The sequence below is a fragment of the Tamandua tetradactyla genome, chromosome 1 (genome assembly GCF_023851605.1).
Source record: "Tamandua tetradactyla isolate mTamTet1 chromosome 1, mTamTet1.pri, whole genome shotgun sequence".
NCBI lineage: Eukaryota > Metazoa > Chordata > Mammalia > Pilosa > Myrmecophagidae > Tamandua > Tamandua tetradactyla.
The window spans coordinates 157,294,196-157,317,263 of NC_135327.1; the positions used below are offsets into that span (position 1 = coordinate 157,294,196).

The 23,068-nt window shown below is 37.0% G+C and overlaps 1 protein-coding gene across 2 annotated transcripts in view; it reads left to right on the forward strand.

Moving 5' to 3' along the window:
• CFTR (CF transmembrane conductance regulator) overlaps window positions 1-23,068 on the forward strand; it is a 192,751-nt gene that overhangs the window by 12,580 nt on the left and 157,103 nt on the right. For both annotated transcript variants that reach the window (XM_077116506.1, XM_077116591.1), the window contains exons 2-3: window positions 16,141-16,251; window positions 19,787-19,895. In XM_077116506.1, coding sequence (XP_076972621.1) covers window positions 16,141-16,251; window positions 19,787-19,895 — 220 coding nt within the window. The remainder of the gene's footprint in view (window positions 1-16,140; window positions 16,252-19,786; window positions 19,896-23,068) is intronic.

Consider the following 23,068-nt stretch of genomic DNA (forward strand, 5'->3'; position numbering starts at 1 on the left):
AGCAGATGGTTCTTCAACTTGATGCTTGACACTTTATTTATCTAAGACTTGGACTTCCCTAGTGCAGGTATTTTTTTAAAAAGCAATTCTTTTAGAAGTGGATCCAATTTTCATGAAACTATAATATTTACAGACAAAAGTGGCATCGGCAATAAGTCTTTCATAAATACAAAGAAACAATCCTTACCACCCAGCTCCAAAATAAGAGTTAAAATGGTTATATAATATTTACATCTTATTTTCTTGGTTCTACATGCTGTAATGTTTCTCAAATTGAGATGCCTTTTATAGTTGATGTCAAAAGAAATTTACCAGCCAGTAGGCCCAGGAATAAATTGTAATATAAGTGCTTAGCAATTCACAGAAGGTACATATTCTTGTGACTTCAGGTGAACTATTTGCATTGGTTGCACCCCACAAGGTTGATGTTTAACTTAAATCTGGATTCTTGCTTTAAATTTTTTGATAAAAATTACACTGTGATCTAGTTTTGAAAGAAGCAGTTAATATTTAGTCTTAAGTTTGTCTGGCATACCAAGCAGTGCAATTAAAGACAGAAGTTGCCCTATGTCAGTACTTCACTCTACTTTGAAATTATACTGCCTGCCTACGTATGGGTGAAGGAGTTATGAACATAGTTTGTTGCTGTTATGGTATTCATAACTATGAATGCTTAAGAATGATTTTTGACCTAAATGCAAAGAAGGCTTAGACTAAACTTTAACTATGATACTGGGGAAAAAAGTGGATACATAATTGTGTTAATAAGTGTATACTATTGTTAATTAAAAAAAAATTTTTTTTAAATATTTAATGTATTGTTTATTTTTGGAAAAGAGCATTGCTAAATTGCTAGTGAGCCTTAAAATCATTGTCAACATTGGAATGGGTATGTGTGGTGAAATATTATAAAACCATGATAATATCGTATGTGACTGGTTATTACTACCTGGTTATTACACAACTGTCTGTTATGCTGTGATAAGCTCTTGTGCAGAGCAAGTATGCTGGAGATACAAAGAGCTGTTAAGTGAGCTTGGCCCACATGTACTGCAGTGATATGCTCAATGATGCAATGTGGAGATAACTGGTGACAGATCATTAGTAGGTTTAAATATGTACAAAAAGATGTCAAGGAAAGTTTTCCTACATGGTGGACACTAAACAAGTTTGCCTGGCAGTCCAGGGTAATGCTTGGATGAATCCAGTGTGCTAAAATGTGCAAATAATGCATTTGAGATTGGGTGGTATTTTTTACTATTATTTCTAAAACAGTGAAAGATATTAAGAAATACTGACATTTCAAATCAAAAGTTGGCGAACTCCCTGAAGTATCTCTGGAGAACACTGGAGTTTTGGGGCCCACAGTTTGAAAACCACTGGGCTAGTTTCCCCCACTTATTGACTGTTCCTGCTCTTCCCTTGGGTTCCCAGTTTCACAATTTCTGCACTCTTGGAAAGTGATTTCACCTTCCACTTCATCTTTATCCTCATTGTCAACTCTTAGGTAGCAATATAGAGTGGAAGAAGCATGAATTTAGGAATCAGACAGATCTGGGCTGGAATCTTGTCTCAGCAATGTGATCTTGGGCAATTTACTTACCTCTCTGAACCACAGTTTTCCCCATTGGTACAATGAGCTATCCTCCTCTCTAAAATGATACAGCATTATTATTATATCGAACATTCATTGAGTGCTTACTCTGCAAACACTTTCCATGTATTAAGTGATAGCAAATAATGCCAGATAAAGAGTTCTTTAATAAATGATGAACACTATCATTCCCAGCAGAAGCAGCATGATTATTGCAATGATTGCTTTTTTATCCTTCTCTCTGGGCTCCAAGATGGTACCTCTCTTCTCTAAAGTTAGTCCTCTTCTCTTATGAATTAGAAGGATCACACCCCTATAAATGCCCCTGCCCAATTCCACATTTGCAGCTTCGTTTTACCATTGGCTTTCATCCCCAACTTTTAAACTTTAAATACTCAATCTCACCTTTGCTCTTTTGCCCCATGGTGTGCATATTCTCACATGGAATTTCCCTGTTGTGTGAGGCCAGCAACAATCTTCAGGAGGAGAATGAGAAATGAACGCAACTTGAAAACCACGTGTAGACTTTGTGCACCTCAACTATGTTACATACATGGTACACAAATGACTTAGAGACAGTGAAGAGGCCAGCAACTGATGGGATGTGGGAACTATAAAGGAGAGTCCAAATAAAAGGGGCCATTTGCTCTTGAAAAGACTGAAGAGTGATTTTCATTTACCAAATTTTTGTCCATATCTACTAAGAAAAGAATGAAGGACAGGCATTAGGAAGAATGTTTTGGTAGTGGATGCTGTGCAGTATGAAAACATTTTCTTAGGGAAATTAAATAATTTTGGCTGGAAGTTTTAGGATCATTGGCTTTAAATTATAACTCATAAAGGGGCCCAAAGTGTTATTGTCGGATGGTCCCTACAGATATAGGCCCCTTCACGTTTATCATAAGTTTGCTTGGGGATGTGGAGGATGTGCAGACAAGTAGACAGATAATTATAATGAAGTGTTGTAAATGCTGAAGTAAGAAGTACAGGATAAAATGGGAGCTCATGGGAGAGAAATTAAACCTAAACTAGTGAGTGGCTCGCAAATAAATAATTTTTATGAAGCCATGCCAATGAATTGGGATTTCTTGGAACTAGAGGTCAGGTTTTACTTCAAAGCAGTTACTAATTTTTCTCTGATGTGATATGGCACTTGTTTAACATTGGCACAGAACTAAAGAATGCCATTCCAGGCAATGGGGATAAGGAAAATTCTTTTAAAAATTGAGTCAACTTATTATCAATAGTTTTATCCAGTGGGAGCTCCTGCAGAGTTCAAAAGGAAGAGAATCTGGCTTGATGTTCCTTCAAAGTTCATTTTCTAAAGCAAAAGAGATCATGAGTGGAAGCAAAAGAGAGCATGATATTTTGAGGTCACAATAATTCTTAAATGCCTATAAAAATGATTTTCACTGAACTGTCATGATTTATGTTGTGAATTATGTTTTTTAATGGTTTGGTTTCAAAGGTTACCATTTTGAACTCGTGAATTGCTTATTAACGAATCAATCATCCAATATTGTGTATTGTACTGGTGAAAAAAAATAGCAATGTGGGTTTTTGACCTTTATCTATATGTTGCTCATATGAAAAGATTTGAAGGTTAAATGAAGGGGATTTAAAGTAGGGTGCTTGCAGTAGAGTCTTATTTCCTTGGTAAATCTTGAAGAAATTACTGTTTCCACAGCCTGCCTCTGCGATACTACCTTTTTTCTGGGATTCTCAGTAGGGATGGGTGAGGGTTAAGCCACTGCTGCTCTTCTCTCTTGTACCTCTCAGGAGTCTTATTATTGTTGTCCTTCCCAATAATTTCAAGGCTTCAGAGAAATTAAAAGTAGCATTAGCATTGCCCTATAAACTTCAAGAACATGATCTGAAACAATTCCTGAGTCATATAATGTATCTAGAACCACCTCAATCCCCAAAGGGGGAAGAAATACAAGCGATGCTTAATTTATCATTTAATTCTTTAACTTGCAATTTGTTTACCAGAGGGTAAAATGGAAGAAAAACTGGGTTTAAATCTACCAATAACAAAATTCCATATTTGTTTTGAAAATGGTAAATCATCTGCTGCTAAGAAGTCTGAGAATCCTTCTGAGTAATAATCATAGTAACAATAGTAGGTGGGTTATAACTGAGTAGAGAGCATTAAAAATAGGGTTAAGGAAGGATTAGATAAATGAGAAAAATCCTAAAATTTGGTCATTCATCTGGTTAGATGTTTTCTAGCAGAACCCTAGAGACTACTTTTAAAATCATCAATTTCGTCTTCCTAATGCAGTATGTCTTAGTGTTATCGTTGGAGTACTAGTTCTTAATCATCTTCATCTTAAAATATTTCTAAGGTAGCCACCAGCCTTTATTTTACTATTGCATCCATAAAAGAGAATAAATAAATGTCCTCAAAGAAAATATGTTGGTTGGAATTACACTGCCTTTTTTTTTTAATTTTGGGAAAAGTTGCTTCAAGGCAGGAATTGGCAAGCAGGTGTCAGGGAATATTTAATAAGTTGTGATATTTTCATACACGTAGTGAGAGATCATTAAGTCATTTGGAAGCAGAAGTTCCTGAAAAAGTCTGGCATATGCTTGGCCTATAGCAGTTCATACCAAACAGATGTCTGACTCCACAGCCTTCTCAGAAGATTTCTGTTCCCAAGGGAAGAGTGTCATTTTCATTTTCATGCAAGAAGCTTTGATTCCGGACATTGAGTGAGTTCCAGTATGACAACCGTGACTTAGAAAGGACATGGGCATATTTCTGCAAAAGGATGGAGATGACCAATAGAAAGTGTTTACTTTGGATCGTAGTATTGGTGTCCGAAGAGACTAGGTGAACAAAGAGACTCAAAAAGGATTTAGAATTCTAAGAACAGGAAGGGACTACTGAATAAATGAGATACTTATAAAACAAACACCAGCAAAGTTAAATCAATAAATCATGCAGGAGTTATCCTCGTATCATTCATGTGGAGTATATTTCATTACTACCTTAGAAGAGGAAGTAGACTTGTTTTCCTTCTTTCTGTCACTGCTACCACTGAGTCTGCTTAAAACCCCTTCTCTGTTCCGTTCTTTAGAATGTAATTGTCTAAAATAACAGTAATAGTGGTGTGATTTTGACAGTCACACAAGTTTCTCTCTGTAAGCTTTTAAAAATACCAGCCAATAACCCAGTGGCATTTCTACCATAAAATCTTAAGGCCAATCCATTTCCCTTCTTCCTTATTTTCTTGGTTTCAAGTATATTTCTTATTGCCAAAGGAAATAAAAATCAGAAATTAGCAAGCAATAGTATCACTTGATCACTTGTCTTTTTGGGTTAGTAAAGAGTTCCTAAAAATGAACTCATACAGGATGCAGAAGATTTATAGGGCGATTAATCCTCCTATCTTTGTAGCCAGTTGTTCCAGCTTTAGTCAGTATTGTGGCTTTTGTTAGTGACTTCATGCCCATATAGAATAAAAATCAAGCAAAAACCATGAGGCTCTGAGGCTGCTTTTCTAAAGCACATGGGCACTGGTTATAAATGACAGTGCTTTGTTTCTTCTCTGCCATCTTTCAAGATGGGTAGGATTTTTTTGCAGCGTTGCTTGTTGCCTCTCAATTGAGTCCCCGAAATCCAAGTCATTTGAGAGAATCAAGTGTAACTGTTGGAAATGGTCTTTCCATGACAGTGCAACCCATTTCTTGGTTTCTTTAGAATACATTGCTATTACTACTTTTAACGAATTCATAGTAGTTCCAGAATTAACTGCTTTGCATTCTGGAGAAAAGGGAATAAATGCTTAACTCACCTTGCAGGTCACTGAGCTTCAGATCCTCTCATCAGTTAGGCAACTATTCAAATCACTTGCAGTAGTCAACCAGGCATTAACGTATTTGAAAGGTCTTAAAGGGTTCAAAGGCATCATAATGAGAACTCTGATTTCACCAGTTCTAGGAGTAAAAAAATTTAACTTCTAGGAAAACTTTCCAAAATCGACAGTAACAATTGATTTATTTTTTTCAGGAAGTTTTACTGAGATATATTCACACACCAAAATAAACAATCAATGGCTTACAGTAGAATCACAGATGTGCATTCTTCACCACATTCAATTTTAGAACTTTTTCATTACTCCAAAAAGAAAAACATCAGACCTCCTATGCCCACCTATTATTATTATTTTTTTAACATTTGTTCCCCCTATTATTTATTTATTTTTAATTCATATCTTTTACTCACCTGTCTATACCACAGATAAAAGAAGGAGCATCAGACACAAGGTTTTCATAATCACATAGTCACATTGTGAAAACTGTATCATTATACATTCATCTTCAAGAAACTTGGTTGGAACACAGCTCTACAGTTTCAGGCACTTCCCTCTAGCTTCTCTAATACACCTTAAACTAAAAAGGGGATGTCTATATAATGCATAAGAATAACCTCCAGGATAACCTCTTGACTCTGTTTGAAATCTCTCAGCCACTGACACTTTATTTTGTCTCATTTCTCTTTTCCCCCTTTTGGTTGAGAAGGTTTTCTCAATCCCTTGATGCTGAATCCTAGCTCATTCTAGGATTTCTGTCCCACATTGCCAGGCAGACTTACACCTCTGAGAGTCCTACGTAGAGAGGGGGGAGGGCAATGAATTGGCTTGCTGTGTTTGAGAGAGAGAGAGGCCACATCTGAGCAACAAGAGATTCTCTGGGGGTGACTCTTAGGTCTAAGTTTAAGTAGGCTTAGCCTATCCTTTGTGGGGATAAGTTTCATATGAACAAACCCCAAGATTGAAGGCTTGGCCTATCGATTTGGTTGTCCCCACTGCCTGCAAGAATATCAGGTATTCTCCAAGTGAGGAAGATGAATTTTCCCCCTTGCTCACCATTCACTCAAGGGGACTTTGCAAATACTTCTTTAGTCACTGTTCAAATCACTCTGGGATTTATCAGGGCACCACACTGGAAAAACCTACAAAATCTCATGCCTTGTTCAAGGTTCCATGTACTTATGGTGTTCAATTAACCTGTCCATATAAGTTATATTAGGAAATGCACTAGTCAAAATATAAATTTTGTACCAAATAAACATTTTTTGCTTTAGTCTCACACAGAAGTTGAAGTTTTAAAATATGAATGTTCATCTATTTTCAACATCCTGGACAGTTGATTTTTGTATGCTGTTTTTTGTTGTTGTTGAAAAATAACAGTTTTATTGAGATATAATTCAATTCACCCATTTAAAGAGGGCTTACCTCATGTGCTTGGATCTAATTAAAAAGAGCTCCCTCCTTATTTTCAAAGGGATACATGCTCTTTGCTAAACATTAGAAAAGTGTAGGCAGGCAAAAAAGAAAAATTTTCCAGGTGTTTTCTTAATAGACATAATCATTTTTAGTATATTCACAGAATTGTGTAACAATCACCACAATCAATTTTAGAACCCTTTCATCACCCCAACGAGAAACTAGTAGTCACTCCCCATTTGTCCTTAATTGCACCCCCTCTAGCCCTGGGCAATCACTAGTCTCTTTTCTGTCTCAATGGATTTGCCAATTCTGCATATTTCATATAAATAAGACCATATGATATGTGGTCTTTTGTGATTGGCTTCTTTCATTTAATCTACTTTTTTTTTTGAGATTCACCTGTGTTGTAGTATCAGTACTGCATTCTTTTTTGTCACTGAATAATATTGCATAATATGAATATATCACATTTTATTATCCATTCCTTAGTTCATGGATATTTGAGTTGTTTCTACTTTTTCCCTATTATGAATGATGTGCTATGAACACTTGTGTATAAATTTTTGCATAGACATGTGTTTTCATTTCTCCTAGATATATATTTAGGAGTGGAATTGTTGGATCACATGGTAAAATGTCTAACCTTTTCAGGATCTCCAGACTATTTTCTACAGTGGCTGCACCATTTTACATTCCCACTAGCAGTGTATGAGGGTGCCACTTTTTCCACATCTTTGTCAACTCTTCTTATTATCCGTCTTTTATTCTAGCCATCCTAGTATGTATGAAGTGATAACTTAGTGTGGTTTTATTTTAATTTTTTTAGTAGCTAAGGATGTTGAGTGTTTTTTCGTTCATTTATTGGTCATTTGTATATCTTCTTTGGAGAAATGTCCATTTGCTCAGTTCTTTTTTTTTTCCATGGGCAGGCACTGGGAATTGAACCCAGGTTTCTGGCATGGCAGGCGAGAACTCTGCCTGCTGAGCTACTGGGGTCCACCCCATTTCCCCAGTTTTTAATTGGGCTTTTTTTAATTGAGTTATAAAACTCCTTATGTATTCTAGATAAAAATACCTTATCAGATATGACTTGCAAATTTTTTTCTCCTATTCTGTGTGTTGTCTTTTCACCTTCTTAATGGTGTCCTTTGAAGCACAAACTTTTAAATTTCAAATATGTCCAATTTACCTATTATTTTCTTTTTTGTTGCTTGTGTTTTGGTGTCACATATAAGTGTTTGCTGCTTTTAAAGTTAGTTCTAATATGGCAGATTGGATATGAGCATAGGCTTTGGTATCATAGTCTTGTCTTTTAATTCTAACTCTGCCATGGACAAATTATTTACACTTCCCAAATCTTATTTTCTTATATATAAAATGGTGATAAAATTAGGACTTACCACGTGTTGTTGTGGGGCTCTCTATTTAAAAAGAACTCTCTTATTTTCAAAAGAATACATACTCATTGATAAACATTAGAGAATATGATAAGCAAAAAAGAAGATCTTTCCAGGTGTTTTTAAAATATGCTTATAGTCCTAACATGTTTATTTTTTAAAGCATCTGAAAAAATGGGTAGATGGATTTTCTTTTCTGTTCTTTTTTTTATTTTTTTTTTGGCACATGCAGGACTCAGGGAACTGAACACGGGTCTCACAGACAGCAGGTGAGAGTTCTACCACTGAGCTATCCTTGCACCACCTGGATTTTCTTTTTAATGTTTGGACCCATTAGGCATGAAATTAGCAAATTTCATTTACATTAAGATGCCTGTTTTAAATTCCAGGCTTCTAGAAGATTTTTCAGAATTGGTTTGTGGTCTTTTTGAGCAATAAATAATTAGTTTTCCAGATTTTCTGAAATTCATTGACCACTTAAGCCAAGTTTACCCATCTAGAGAAAGTAAAAGAACTTCTACAATTCCCTTGATAAAATTAGTGCCTTGTGAATTAACTCTCAAACACAAAAATGGCTAAATTTTAGCATTTACTTCTCAAAATTGATCTAGCTGACTGAAATGGTTGTTTTTTATAAGTTTACCATTTTATGGAAAAACGGCCAGCACAGCTAAATATCTTTTGGAATCAGAGAAAAAGGAGTCACTGACTTGACCCTGACTCTGACCGTGATTTTGCGACTCTGGGTTGCATTCTTGAAATCTACAAGTTTTACACGGGACTTTTGTGACCTAGATAATACTACTTTTTCAAGTTTTATTTTGACTAGAATTTACTGAGAAAATGTGGGATAATATCAAATCGAAATTGATGAATAAATGTAACAAAGTGCTATTTATATAAGTGGGTTTTTCTGTTTTTGTTGTTGTTGCTGTTTTGTTTTCTGTCCTTACGAAGACTAGATTCCATCGATTCTCAGATCAGTCCTCTCCATTATAGTCTTTTCTCAGAATACCTGAGGCAAAGTGGTAGAGCTATGCTCCAGGAGCTTGGGACCTATTGTTACAAATCTGTCCAAATGATTTTCCCCTTTTTCCTTTACATGCCACTTGTATTTCCTTTCGTTAGGATAATCCAATTAGGAGGACTGTTTAGAATTCATGGTAAATATACTGGAATGATGAGAAAACTTCCTGTTTATTTTAATTTGTCTACAAAAGTAGTTTAGAGTAATTTTTGCTTGATTCCTCAAGTATTCATTATTTCATGCAAAAACGGAAAAAGCTTTTAGTTTTGAGGGTTGCCCACTTGGCAGTGTTTGGGAAATGTAGCATACAACTAGTGGTTTGAATCTCCTATTTCATTTTATTTGATTAGTTAAATAAAAAGTAATGTTAAATACTATAGAAGCATGATTATTTTATACAAACAAAATCATTTTGAACTAAAAAGATTCAATACCCAATCTTCATCTTAGGTTTTAGCAGCTGAAAATGTCAAATGCATCTGTTGGATTAATAAAAGGCAAATGTCAAATGGAAAAGTTATAAGCATTAATTATGTGGTTTTAAGAGGATAGGTTTTGTGAAGATAAAAGCTTTGAAGGTGGCTATAATTGGCAAATTCTTTTCATTATAAGGAATTAAAAATCACTACAAAATTAGGAAGTTTAGTTTTACATATGTGTGTATATGTAAATTATATATAAAATAATGGAATTTTTTATTCAACTAAACCTGAAGATTTATAGTTAAGTGAGCAATGTATCTGAGTTACTAGACTTTTATTTTCAATCTTAGTTTAAAGCATATAGAATATAAGAAACTGTATACCTTAGGATATAACTGTTATCCATTAATCATTGATTATCGGGTTTCCATTAGCAATAGAACTTTGAAAAAGTCCCAATTTTTAAGTAGTTCTATTTATAGTTTTTTGTCAATATATACAGTAACTGGCTGTGAATGAATGAAAAGGATAAACTCAGTTAGAATTAAGAGGAAGTGCTAAATGGGGGCGTGGAGGGAAGGAAAGGAAGAGTGGATTTATTGATTTGGGTTATTCTAGGAGTACCTGAGTACCTGCTTTGCATCATGAAACACTTGAGACACTCAGTGATTTCTGACGGAAGAAATCTTGAAGTAAGAAATCCTGACTAGGTATTCCTAAATTCTGTCCATGTCTGCTTAACTCAGTAAGGGTTATTCAGTAGAAGTGGCAGTTGGGAGTTTGCAGTAACTAATATCTCCTTTTATGTTTTCTAAGACTGATATGGGGTAGAGATGGAGAACCCCAACATGGGGCAGAAATTATTTTTAATTTTATTGGTCTAACCTCTTTAAGATGAATCTGTGATGATTACTAAAGGTGATTGGTTTTTGTCTTACATTTCCTAAGGCTGATATAACAAAGTGCCATAAACTGAGTGGCTTGAAACAGCAGACATTTGTTGTCTCTCAGGTTTTTGGACAAGAATCTGAAGTCAAGGCAGGGCCATGCTTCCTCTGAAGTCTACAGAGGTCTCGCCATGGCTGGCAACATATAGTGTTCTTTCACTCAATATCTGCCTCTATCACATGGCCATCTTCTATCCTGTCTTTGTCCAAATTTCTTCTGTTTATAAGGACATCAGTCATATTGAATTGAGGGCTCACCTTACTAGCATAATTCCATCTGTAATGACCCTATTTCAAAATCAGATCGTATTCTGAGGCACTGAGGATATTAACAAATATTTTTTGGAGAGGCATAATTCAATCCAAAACAATTTTAGTTTTTGTAATTTCGCTTAAGTTTTCTATTTCAGGATGCAAATATATATACATGGAAGTATTTAATGATAGTAAGAATTATAGGTAAACTTGAGTCTTTATGCTACTGAATATGTTTAATGATACTGTGCTGTGGAACTCTTCGTAATTAAAACTAGCTGTCTGATGTAACATAACTTATTAAAATTAGTACAGATAACACAGGAAGCTTTTATAAAAATAGTGCAAAAATATGTTGCTTTGAAATGAGCTGTTAACTTATTTATGAGAATAGTTATAAGATCTTAAATATGGACCAAAAGAGATATGTTTGTATTTTTTAAAAAAAGACTGAAAGAGCTTATTTTTTAATTTCTTGCAAATGCCTTCTTGGCACTCTATTGACTGATAGTAAAATTCTTTGTAAATTGATGGCATATTTTAATAATTCCCAACATATTGAAAATGTAAGTCTTATTAATACGTTGAGAATATTTTCCTTTATGCTAAATGTTCTATAGATTCCTTTCTTTCTATCCCAGTACCATTACAGTTATTCCAAGCCTTACAATTATCTATCAGTCAGTGATCTGCTGTAGTTTGCCCATTCCAAATCAGGCAATTATTAAATTTTCAGAAAATTTGTGACTTGCTTTTAAATAAAACCATTATTAAAAATCAAATGATTGGAATTTACAATTGAATAGATTATATTAAAACAAAGGTATTAAATACCCCAAATTTATTACTTTTTCATTTTGTAGCATTTTGATGTTATCTATGCTCTTGAGGTTATTTATGCCTATTTTATCTGAATGATGGATGTTTGGGTTTGCTAAGGTTGCCACAATGCAATATACTCGAAATGGGTTACAATGGGGATTTATTAACTTATAATTTACAGTTCTTAGACCATGAGAACATCCAAATTAAGGCATCAATAGGATGATACTTGAACTCTGAAGAAAGGCTGCTGGCATCTGGGACACCTGTCACATGAGAAGGCACATGGCTGGTGTCTGCTGATCCTTCACTCCCAGGTTTCATTGCTTTCAGCTCCTGGTTCGTGATCTCCTTTCTGAGCTTCAGAGTGTCCTTTCTCAGCATCTCCAGGGTTTTTCTGTCTCTGTTCTCTCTGGGTGTTTCTTTCTGAGTTCTCTGGGCCTTTTCTGTCTTTTATCCTCATGAAGGACTCCAAGAAAAGATTAAGACCCAGGTTCAATTGGGTGGGTCAAATCTCAATTGAAACATCCCAATCAAAAGTTCCTACCCACACTGTGTGTGCACCCACAAGAATGGATTAAAAGAACGTGGGCTTTTCTGGGGTACCTAACAGCTTCAAACCAGGACAGTGGATATAATGTATTATGGTATATAATTGCATATCTCTCTTCCCAACTCTGCTTTCAAATGGCTTCACATTGAGTAGATTGAAATTGTTGAGCTTCAAACAGGTCATAGTGGGAGTATTACACCACAGAAATTGGCAAATGCCACAGGTCAGGTTTTTATTTTTCGTTTTTCTGGAGAAATGGTTGTTAAACATTTAATAGCATAGCACTGCCTAGATTCTGCTAGCTTTTGGTCTCCCTGCCTCCAAGTTCTCCTCTGAGCTGTCTATCTAGCACAACCTACCATATTTAATTTTTCTAAATAGAAAAAAGCTGCACATGGTAATGAAAGGAATAAAACCAGAAGAATGTAGTAGAGACCTATTTTTTGCCATTTAGTAAATCAGACAAGTTTAACTTCTCCAAGCCTCTATTTCTTCATCATTAATTTGGGACAATGATTCCCCTCCCACCTTATTTTTGCAGATTTTATTGAGAAATCTTCACTGTGCTGGTTTGAAAGTATTATGTACTCCCATAAAGCCATGGTTTAATTCTGACCCTATCTTGTGGGGCAGCTGTTGTTTTTTTTTCAATCCTGATCAGTATTGTAGGGTGGAAACTTTTGATTAAAGTATCTCTAGGGAGATGTGGGTGTGACCTTCTGATTAGATGGAGATGTGACCTCACCCATTCCAAGTGGGACTTGATTAGTTTACTAGAGTCCTTTAAAAGATGAAACATTTTGGAGAGAGCTCAGTGCCAACAGAAAGAGCAGATGTAGATGCTTGGGAAACAGTTGTTTCAGAGAACAAAGACATAGATGTTTGAAGATGCTTGGAGCGCCGCAGATGTTGCTGTGTATATTCCTATGAGATATTAAGCAAGCCAACCTGGAGAGAAGGTTCTCTCCAAGGGAAGTCAAGAGATGAAAGCCGGTCCTGGAGAAGCAAAGTGAGGAGCCCCTACAGGAACAGAGGCCGAAAGCAATGGAGCCCAAGAACAAGGGGCCAGAAGATGCCTGCCAGGGGCCTTCCCAGCTGATAGACCTGTTCCATGCCCATTGGCCTTTCATGAATTAAGATGTCTTTCCCTAGATGCCTTAGTTTGGACATTTTCATAAGCTTAAAACTTTAAACTTGTAACTTATTAAATTCAATTATTAAAAGACATTCATTTCTGGTATGTTGCATTCCAACAGCTTAACTAATATATTTCACATATCATGTATTCCATCCAAAGTAAACAATTACTGTCTCACAGTATCATCACTTAGTTGTGCAATCAAATGATCTCTTTTTGTTTTACCTACATATCATGATTTTCAATTCAAAATCAGAATATGCTAATGTTTGTGAAAGCTTTATTTTTTGTATGTTGTATTTCAGGGGTCACATTTCATTATTTTTTCCAAGTGAGTATCCCCATATTGCAGCATCATTTCACTGAATTTTTGTTGATTTGTTTTTTTGTTTGTTTGCTTGTTTGTTTGGAAAGTGCATGGGCTGGGAATCTAACCTGGGTCTCCCTCATGGCAGGGTTGAATTCTACCACTGAACTACACTTGCACCCTGTTCCAGTTTGCTAGCTGCTGGAATGCAACACACCAGAGATGAATTAGCTTTCAATAAAAGGGAATTCATTTAGTTAATGTATAGTTCTTCAGAGGAAAGGCAGCTAACTTTCAACTGAGGTTCTTTCTTACATGGGAAGGCACAGGGTGATCTCTGCTGGCCTTCTTTCCAGGCCCCTAGGTTCCAACAACTTTCCCCGGGGTGATTCCTTTCTGCATCTCCAAAGGCCTGGGCCGAGCTATGAGGGCTGAGATGAAGTATACTGAGCTGCTTTGGCTGTGCTACATTGAGCTCTCTCATTTAAGCACCAGCCAGTTAAATCAAACATTATTCATTGCAGCAGGCATGCCTCCTAGCTGACTGCAGATGTAATCAACAGCAGATGAGGTTCACATGCCATTGGATCATGTCCACAGCAATAGAACTAGGCACCTTCACCTAGCCAAGTTGACACCTGAATCTAACTACCACTCACCCCATGTGAAAGCTCTTTGGAAAGTGCTGTATATACATAAGTTTTTATTAATAGAAAAAACTCTCTTCATGTTGTCATTTCTTGGGTTTAAGTTTATAAAGATTACATGTAAGAATGGAGTTTATATCCTAAATTGTCATTCCAGAGTTTTCACAGCCAAACCTCCAGTTATGTTTCCAATTTAACCTTCCAGTCCTTATGTCAGATGCTGGGATTGTGAATGCCAGGCAGGTGTTCTAATACTGTCCCATGCAATGCCCACTGCAGACACTGCATGATGATGGCACTTATTTTCTTGCTGTGATTTGACTGGCCTCGACCTTTTCATAACTATTCTCCAGGACAATTGATCAGACTGGGCAATGAAGATGAAAACTAATAATATTTTTCTTAAGGTTCAAAGGCTCTTGCTAAAATGGAAATTATTGCGTGCTAATGGAAATAAGTGACAAATCATAGTCTTTCATTATTATGTTAGCAAAAAATGTTTGATGAAGTTACTTAACCTTAGAATTGGATCTTAATTGAGTAAAATTTTAATGAAGGACACATTGTAGACATATCAAGTACATAAGGCAGGGGCCTACAGAAGGAACTGAAGACCAAGGAACTGTAAACAAGGGCCTGGGCTCCCCAGCTGGGAGTGGTAAGAGTGGACATGAGGGCCACCTGCACCGAGTTGTCCTGAAACATAGATTTCTTCTCCTTATTGTGAATAGCTTTGCTAGAATATTTTTTCTATTACGAATTATATCCTTCCTCACCTTTTGATTTTTGGTGGCTTAATGTGTATTTTGATACATTACCCAAGTTTAGAACTCTCGTTTTTCACCTGAAAGTTGCCAAAGAAAAAAGCACAGGTTTAGGAGACACTAATTCACGACTGAATTCCCTTTTTCAATAAATACATGAAATTTCACCGGAGAATGTGCTCATTCTCTCAGACTTCATTTAGAATTTTCTCTTTGTATGTAATTTTCTTCCTTATTTGCTTCATAATTCCTCCTCCTCCTTCTTCCTCTTCTTTGTAGATTTTCTTCTCTCTGAAGATTATTCTGCCTTATCCATAATCATTAAAAACATTGTATTTGGACATAATGGGGGTATCTTGCCTAGTTATTTCCCTCACCAGAATCAGTAATTTCTGTCATACATCATCATATAATAAATGCCTAGAGGGCAGACGTGTAGCTGCGTGGGGTGAGGAGACAAAAACTAGGAGAGTTATGATCCCCACTCTGAAGTAACTGATTCAGACATGACAATTAAGTCAACAATTTGATGCAAACTACTAATTAACCCTTCAGCTATATCTAATTCATTCAGCAGCTCATCACTGAGTACCATGCACTTAATGAAATTATATAAAGACACTGATTACCATTCACAAGCCATTTTATATTTGAAGTGCTAGAGATTAGATTTTAGCAATGTGCTAGAAACTCCAAGAATTTGGTTATTTTTAGGCAGTTCTTTTTTGAAGTTTAATTTCAATATAGATATTTTACCAGATATCCCCCACCTGGAAAGAATTGTATCATCACTGTTTATCCCTTCTGACAAAATGAGAGTTGCAGTTTAGAAATGCCAGTGTTTTATTCAGTTGCATCCTATAAGATAAAAATCCCTGGTATTTATATAAGTTTACTTCTTTTACTCTCATATTTATATATTCATCATTTCCCACATCCTAGTATATTTGAAGTGGCTTAAGATTGCAAGTCCACATTGGAGGCCAAATCAAGTGAATATTTATCTCTGTCCTTCCTTTCTTTATTTTAGCTGGACCAGACCAATTTTGAGGAAAGGGTACAGACAGCGCCTGGAACTGTCAGACATATACCAGATACCTTCTGCTGATTCTGCTGACAATCTATCTGAAGAATTGGAAAGGTATGTTTGTGCCCATTATTAATTAACTGAAGAGAAATATTAATGTTATTAATTATTTAGAGAACAGAAAATTAACATATGAGAAGGCTTCATATTTAGAATGGTATATTTAAAATTGGAATTTATTTTCTTACTAAAGTCTTGGCCAGTTAAAGAATTAAACAATTAGAAAGAGAAAGAAAAATAACCAGTTTCCAGAAAAGTGACTTTTTTCCCAGAAAATACATATTTGAATTCTGAGAATTCGCCTATCATTAAAGAGCATTAGGTGGACATTGTGAAGATTGAAACACCATCTTTATGAAGTATATTGTGTGCTTTTGATACTAAATAATATCTGAATGCAAATGTACTTCTTGGGAAATCTTAAAGTAATAGCTATTGGGTATCAAAGGAATGAAAACCTTCATATTTTTGAGTCCCCATTACTTGTCAGGGTCTGTGTCTCCTTTCTGCCATTCTGGGAGGAAGCACAGTTATCTTCATCTTACAGAAGAGCAGACAGAGGTTCAGGGATGTGATATAATGGATGAAGGAGCTGTGACTCTCACCCAGTTCTGCATTGCCTGCCTCTTTAGGGAGTGTTCCCTATTGTAAAGAATTTCTCAGGGTCTTCTTTGGCAACAACTATTAGTCAGAATGCTTTTGGTTGTCAGTGACAGAAGTACAATTAACTAGCTTAAGTGAAAGGGAATTTATTGGCTCTTGTACCCTAAGTGGGTGAAGGCCTAGGTACCAAACTGGCTTTAGGACTGTGGGGGACCACAGACTCAAATGCCACCTGTTCACATTTGCCTTGTGCTGTTTTTATTCTCTCAGACCAGCTTCCTCCACGTGCTTCGTACTCAGAATTATTTATGCAAATCCTTACAGACCAAAGAGAAAGGAGTCTTTTCTCCTCAACTAAGTGAGAAAAATTTTTAAAATTCTTGGGTAATATGCTCATGCTTTGGCTCAAAAATGTTCCAAAGTCTATGTATGCACTAGATTCTGTCTTGTGCCAGTAGCACGGACTCTGGTGCCAGATGAAATGGAGAGGTTGGAGGGGAAGGGCAGGATGAGAAAAAAGTTGAGTATACTTGCAATTTGTTTACCACATCTTCATTAAGCTTATTTCATCTTTTGACATTTTCAAAGCAAAGTAGAATATTCAACCTTTTTCTTGGTTTTATTTGAAGGATTAAGTTAGAGCAGCAGAATCACATTTCCCATATCAGTGGCCAACTCCTATTATTGGGTACGTTCTATGTGTAAGTGCCATGAAGGCAGGGCTATTTTGTTCTTTTATTTTGTTTTTTTCCATCTGTTTTGATGATGTTTTATCTCCAAGTGACTAGAATAGGACCATATATATAGTAGGTGCTCGATAAATACTTGTTATAAAATTATGTATTTTATGTTATAAAATTACATATAATTTTGTTATAAAATTAGTATTTTGAATTTATTGAAACATTCTGGACCTTTGTAGTACCCATTTATAGTAATTTGTACCTCTACATCCTTGGGAAGTGATCTTGGCTTCAAATTTTATAACTGCCTTGTGATGAAAGGCCCAGGTTATTACTACATGGCTGAGGTCCAATGGCCCACCTGACTCAGTTTGTGGCTGTGGGGTTGGATCCTCTTCATCACTCCATTGTGAATTCTCTCATGAAATCCATGACTGTTGCTATAGTACTAACTTCAAACTTTGTAAGTGCAGAGCTTCTTCCTCTATGAGCTTTTGGTTTTAAAAATGTGCATTGGGTCTGTTATTCTGCTACTGGAACCAACCACAGCATTTACTCGTGCTGCCAACTCCCTTCCCTAGCATACAACTTGTCCTACCCATTTAAAAAACTTCCAACTTTGCCTTCCCCCAAGTCACTACTTGATCCTTATTTTTCTTTCCAAGCCAACATTGCTTTGCTCTCATAATCTCTCTACTTCTTTACCTTTATCTACATCTCAGCTCCCAGAAATTTGATTTTCACCTCCAACTGGTCTTAAAACAACATTGACTAAGGTTACCTCTTAATTAACAAGTGACATCTTGCTACTTGACTTTGGGGTTGAAGCTTTTTCTCTACCTTGCAATTCTATATCTTTGGCTTATGTACCACCCCCTTTCCTGTTTTTTTCCATCTATCCTACCTCCCTGGAAGGAGAAGTGAATCTGCCTCCACATGTAACTTCTTACTCAATTGTGAGTCACCTAAATGAAACGGATAGAAGGCAAGTCCCCTGCATGTGATAGTAGAGGGTGAGGAAGGACAGGAGGAAAGTAGAGAGATGGGATAGGTGACTGGGTATTATAGATGGGCCCTCATTTGCAAGCCTCAGGAAAAAACCCATGCCCTTGAAACAGTTTGACTTTGAATCTCAGTTGTATGTTCTTTCTTTGGGGTGATTTAGAACCACACTTACTCATGGTAGGTTGATAGTAATAGGGAGAGCCATGGATGAACTGCAAAGCTTTTATCCAACCAAATAGTTCTTGCCTCTAGTTTTCATCTCCGCATAGTTAAGAAATTTAGATGATAACATTTAGAATTTTATCCTCTTAGAGAACAAGGGGACTTTTATTATCAAAAAGCAGTGGCATTGACTTTAATATAGCTGATGAGTCTAAAAATTTAAAAGAAACAAAAGTTGTCAGACTTCAATTTTTTGAACTTTTTTATTCTATAATATAACATATATACAAAGCAAAGAAAGAAAAAAGCAATCGTTTTCAAAGCACTCCAACAAATAGTTATAGCACAGATCCTAGAGTTTGTCGTGGGGCTACCATACCAGACTATTCAATTTTTTATTCTTACCATGAAATGTAGAATTAATTCCTATTCTGTTTTCAAAGACTTTTACTCTAATAAATGACTTTAGTAGCTGAGAAAAAAGTTTGGTGATATTTCATATCTCTATTTTAAACACAGGGCTTTAATTATGGGGTTTCTAATGTTGAATCTCAGAAAAATCCACCTGATTTTTGTTTGTTTGCTTGTTTTGTATGGGCAGGCTCCGGAAATTGAACTCGGGTCTCTGACATGGCAGGCAAGAACTCTGCCTACTGAGCCACCGTGGCCCACCTGCCACCTGACTTTTTATCTAGGTTTTAGTTTGATAGTCAAATGTTGTAAAATTTACTATGATTCTAAACAGATGGCGATTGAGCGTCAGAGAAAAATATTAAAATATTTTTTGGCTTATTTGTTTATTTTTCATCTTGCTCCAAATACAGCAATGTGTATTTATGAGTCATATTTGATCCACCCTTTGCATTGCTCTTAAAAAGATGGTATCTTTCTTTAACCCAGTGTGAACCTTTTCATGAAATCTATTCCCTGAAGAATGATACATGGCAGAGCATCAAATTCTGCCAAATATGTGACTGAGCAGTTGGCATTGAAGGGTCTCCACAAGGTTTTATCCTTTAACTACCTGAGTTAATTTCCTTGGATATACTTGAGTAAATCAAGGTATGTTAAGAGAACAGAACAATTCAAATATTTGCACAGACAATTTATCGGTCCCACTTTTTATTCTTTTGCAGAGAATGGGACAGAGAGCTGGCTTCAAAGAAAACTCCCAAACTCATTAATGCTCTTCGGCGATGTTTTTTCTGGAGATTTATGTTCTATGGGATCATATTATATTTAGGGGTAAGGATCTTGTTTGTAAACTCATTATGGATATAATAATTACCTTCATTTATATGATTAGAGGAGGATTAGGGTAATCTAGTAATCTTTACAGGGATAAAGGTATAAAAGTATGACTTCAACTCCAGACACTAAGAAACCTCCTAAAACTCTGGTAAAAACATATAAAATTGCTTCAGAACCTAGATATCCTGGGACACAGGTGACAATGTAAAATTTAAATGGGTTCTGAAATATAAATGGCTTGTTTTTAAGCAACAAAAGAGGCTTTGTCAGGGTGACTCTTAGGCATAATCACAAGCAAGCCTAGTTTTGCTGTTACAGATATAAATTTCATAAGGGCAAGCCTCAAGATCAAGGGTATGGCTTATTAAATTGGGAGTACCTAATGTTTGAGAGGGTATCGGTAATTCCCCAGGTGGGGGAGTGTATTAGTTAGGGTTCTCTAGAGAAACAGAATCAACAGGGAACACTCACAAATATAAAATTTATAAAAGTTTCTTACATGACCACGGGAATGCAGAGTCCAGAATCCGTAGGGCACGCTGTGAAGCTGACGACTCCGATGGAGGGTCTGGATGAACTCCACAGGAGAGGCTCACCAGCCGAAACCAGAATAGAGCCTGTCTCTTCTGAATCCTCCTTAAAAGGCTACCCATGATTAGATTAAGCATCATTCATTGCAGAAGACACTCCCCTTTGGCTGATTACAAATGGAATCAGCTGTGGATCCAGCTGATGTGATCTTGATCTAATTCTATGAAATGTCCTCATTGCAACAGACAGGCCAGCACTTGCCCAACCAGACAAACAGGTACCACAACTTGGCCAAGTTGACACATGTCCCTGAGCGTGACTGTCCACCCCTTGTCAACTTGGCAGCTATATATATATATCACCTTAAACCATACCCAATTTCCAAATAAAAACAATAAAACACACATTTTTTCTTTTACCTAACAATACTCAATGGTCCTGCATATAACTGGAAACACGTTAAATCTCTCCAGAATAGGACCAAATCCTTGGGCGACATTCATTCTTAAACTTGATATCTTACAACTTAAATAGTATAACATGAACAAAACAGCATTATAGTACTTGTTTCTGTAACTGATTACATGGTCGAAGTTCATATTTATCACTACCTTCTTCCACTACCCATTCCATGTTCCCTTCACCCTCAGCAAGCACTTCAGCTGGCCGTGGTTCTTTGCCTGGTGGGGTGACCCAAACCTTCATTCCTGAAGTTTCAGAGCCATTGATAGTCCTGCCTAGATTGTGTTGTTGCAGTTTTCCATTGATTTTAATCACAGGGCATGATAGTACTAAAAGACGCCCTAGGAGATCGCTTATATTCCAAGAAAACTCTTCTTTATCTCCATTATGTAGTTGCAGTCCTACTTCCTCCTGATAGTCAGGGTCAGTCACCCCAGACATAATGTAATCTCCTTCTTGGCTTGTTGATCCAGAGGCATAAGTAGCCCAAAGTGACTAGGTGGCATTCTTAACTTCCAGTTCAGTGGTATCACTGTTGTTTCTCCTGGAGGAAGCACTCCCCATTTTGGAACTAAAACCTGTAGACCAGCAGAGCTCAGGGTCACAGGGACAGAAAGCAAAATTTTTCCTAGTAGATCAGTAGGGGTAATAGTGAGTGGTACCACTCCCATTTCCACCCCTTGGTTCCTGGACCCATGATCCTGGCTATGGGAGAAAAAACACCATACAGTGGATGCTAATTCAGAGCATATACGGCTTCCTGGAGAACATTACCCCAGTCTTTAATGTATTTGCCACATAGTTGGCACCGTAATTGAGTTTGCAAAAGGCCATTCCACCATTCTATCAATCCAGCTGCTTCTGGATGATGGGGAATATGGTAAGACCAGAAAATTCCATGAGCATGTCCGCATTCCCACACTTCATTTGCTGTGAAGTGTGTTCCTTGATCAGAAGCAATGCTATGTGGAATACCATGACGATGGATAAGGCATTCTCTAAGCCCACAGATGGTAATTTTGGCAGAAGCACTGTGTGCAGGGAAAGCAAATCCATATCCAGAGTATGTGTAAATTCCAGTTAGAACAAATCGCTGCCCCTTCCATGAAGGGAGTGGTCCAATGTAATCAACCTGCCACCATGTAGCTGACTGGTCACCTCGGGGAATGGTGCCATATCGGGGGCTGAGTGTGGGTCTCTGCTGCTGGCAGATTGGGCACTCACCGTGGCTGTAGCCAAGTCAGCCTTGGTGAGTGGAAGTCCATGTTGCTGAGCCCATGCATAACCTCCATCCCTACCACCATGACCACTTTGTTCATGAGCCCATTGGGCAATGACAGGAATTGCTGGGGAAAGAGGCTGACTGGTATCCACAGAACGGGTCATCTTATCCACTTAATTATTAAAATCTTCCTCTGTTGAAGTCACCCTCTGGTGTGCATCCACATGGGACACAAATATCTTCATGTTTTTAGCCCACTCAGAAAGGTCTATCCACACACTTCTTCCCCAGACCTCTTTGGCACCAATTTTCCAATTATGGTCTTTCCAAGCCCCTGACCATCCAGCCAAACCATTAGCAACAGCCCATGAGTCAGTATACAAACACACCTCTGGCCAGTTTTCCTTGCAAGCAAAATGAACAACCAGATGCACTGCTCGAAGTTCTGCCCACTGGGAGGATTTCCCCTCATGACTGTCCTTCAAGAACACCCCAGAAAGGGGTTGTAGTGCTGCAGCTGTCCACTTTCGGGTGATACCTGGATATCGTGCTGAACCATCTGTAAACCAGGCCCGAGTTTTCTCTTCCTCAGTCACTTCACTGTAAGGAACTCCCCAAGAGGCCATAGCTCTGGTCAGGGAAAGAGAAGGTAATGTGGCAGGAGTGGAGACCTTGGGCATTTGGGCCACTTCTTCATGTAACTTACTTGTGCCTTCAGGACCTGCTCTGGCTCTATCTCGTATAAGACCATGTCAGGGAGTTTAATAGTTCCTCATTTTCCCCCAGTTCCTCAAGGGGATTTTGCAAATATTTTTTTATTTTTGACTCACACTACTCTGAAATATGTCTGGTATTATATTAACCTGTAAAAAATAATAAGTTCTCATTCCCTATTCTGGGTTGCTTAAATAAACTGACCAGAAAAGTTAAATTAGGCAGTGTGCTACAGGAA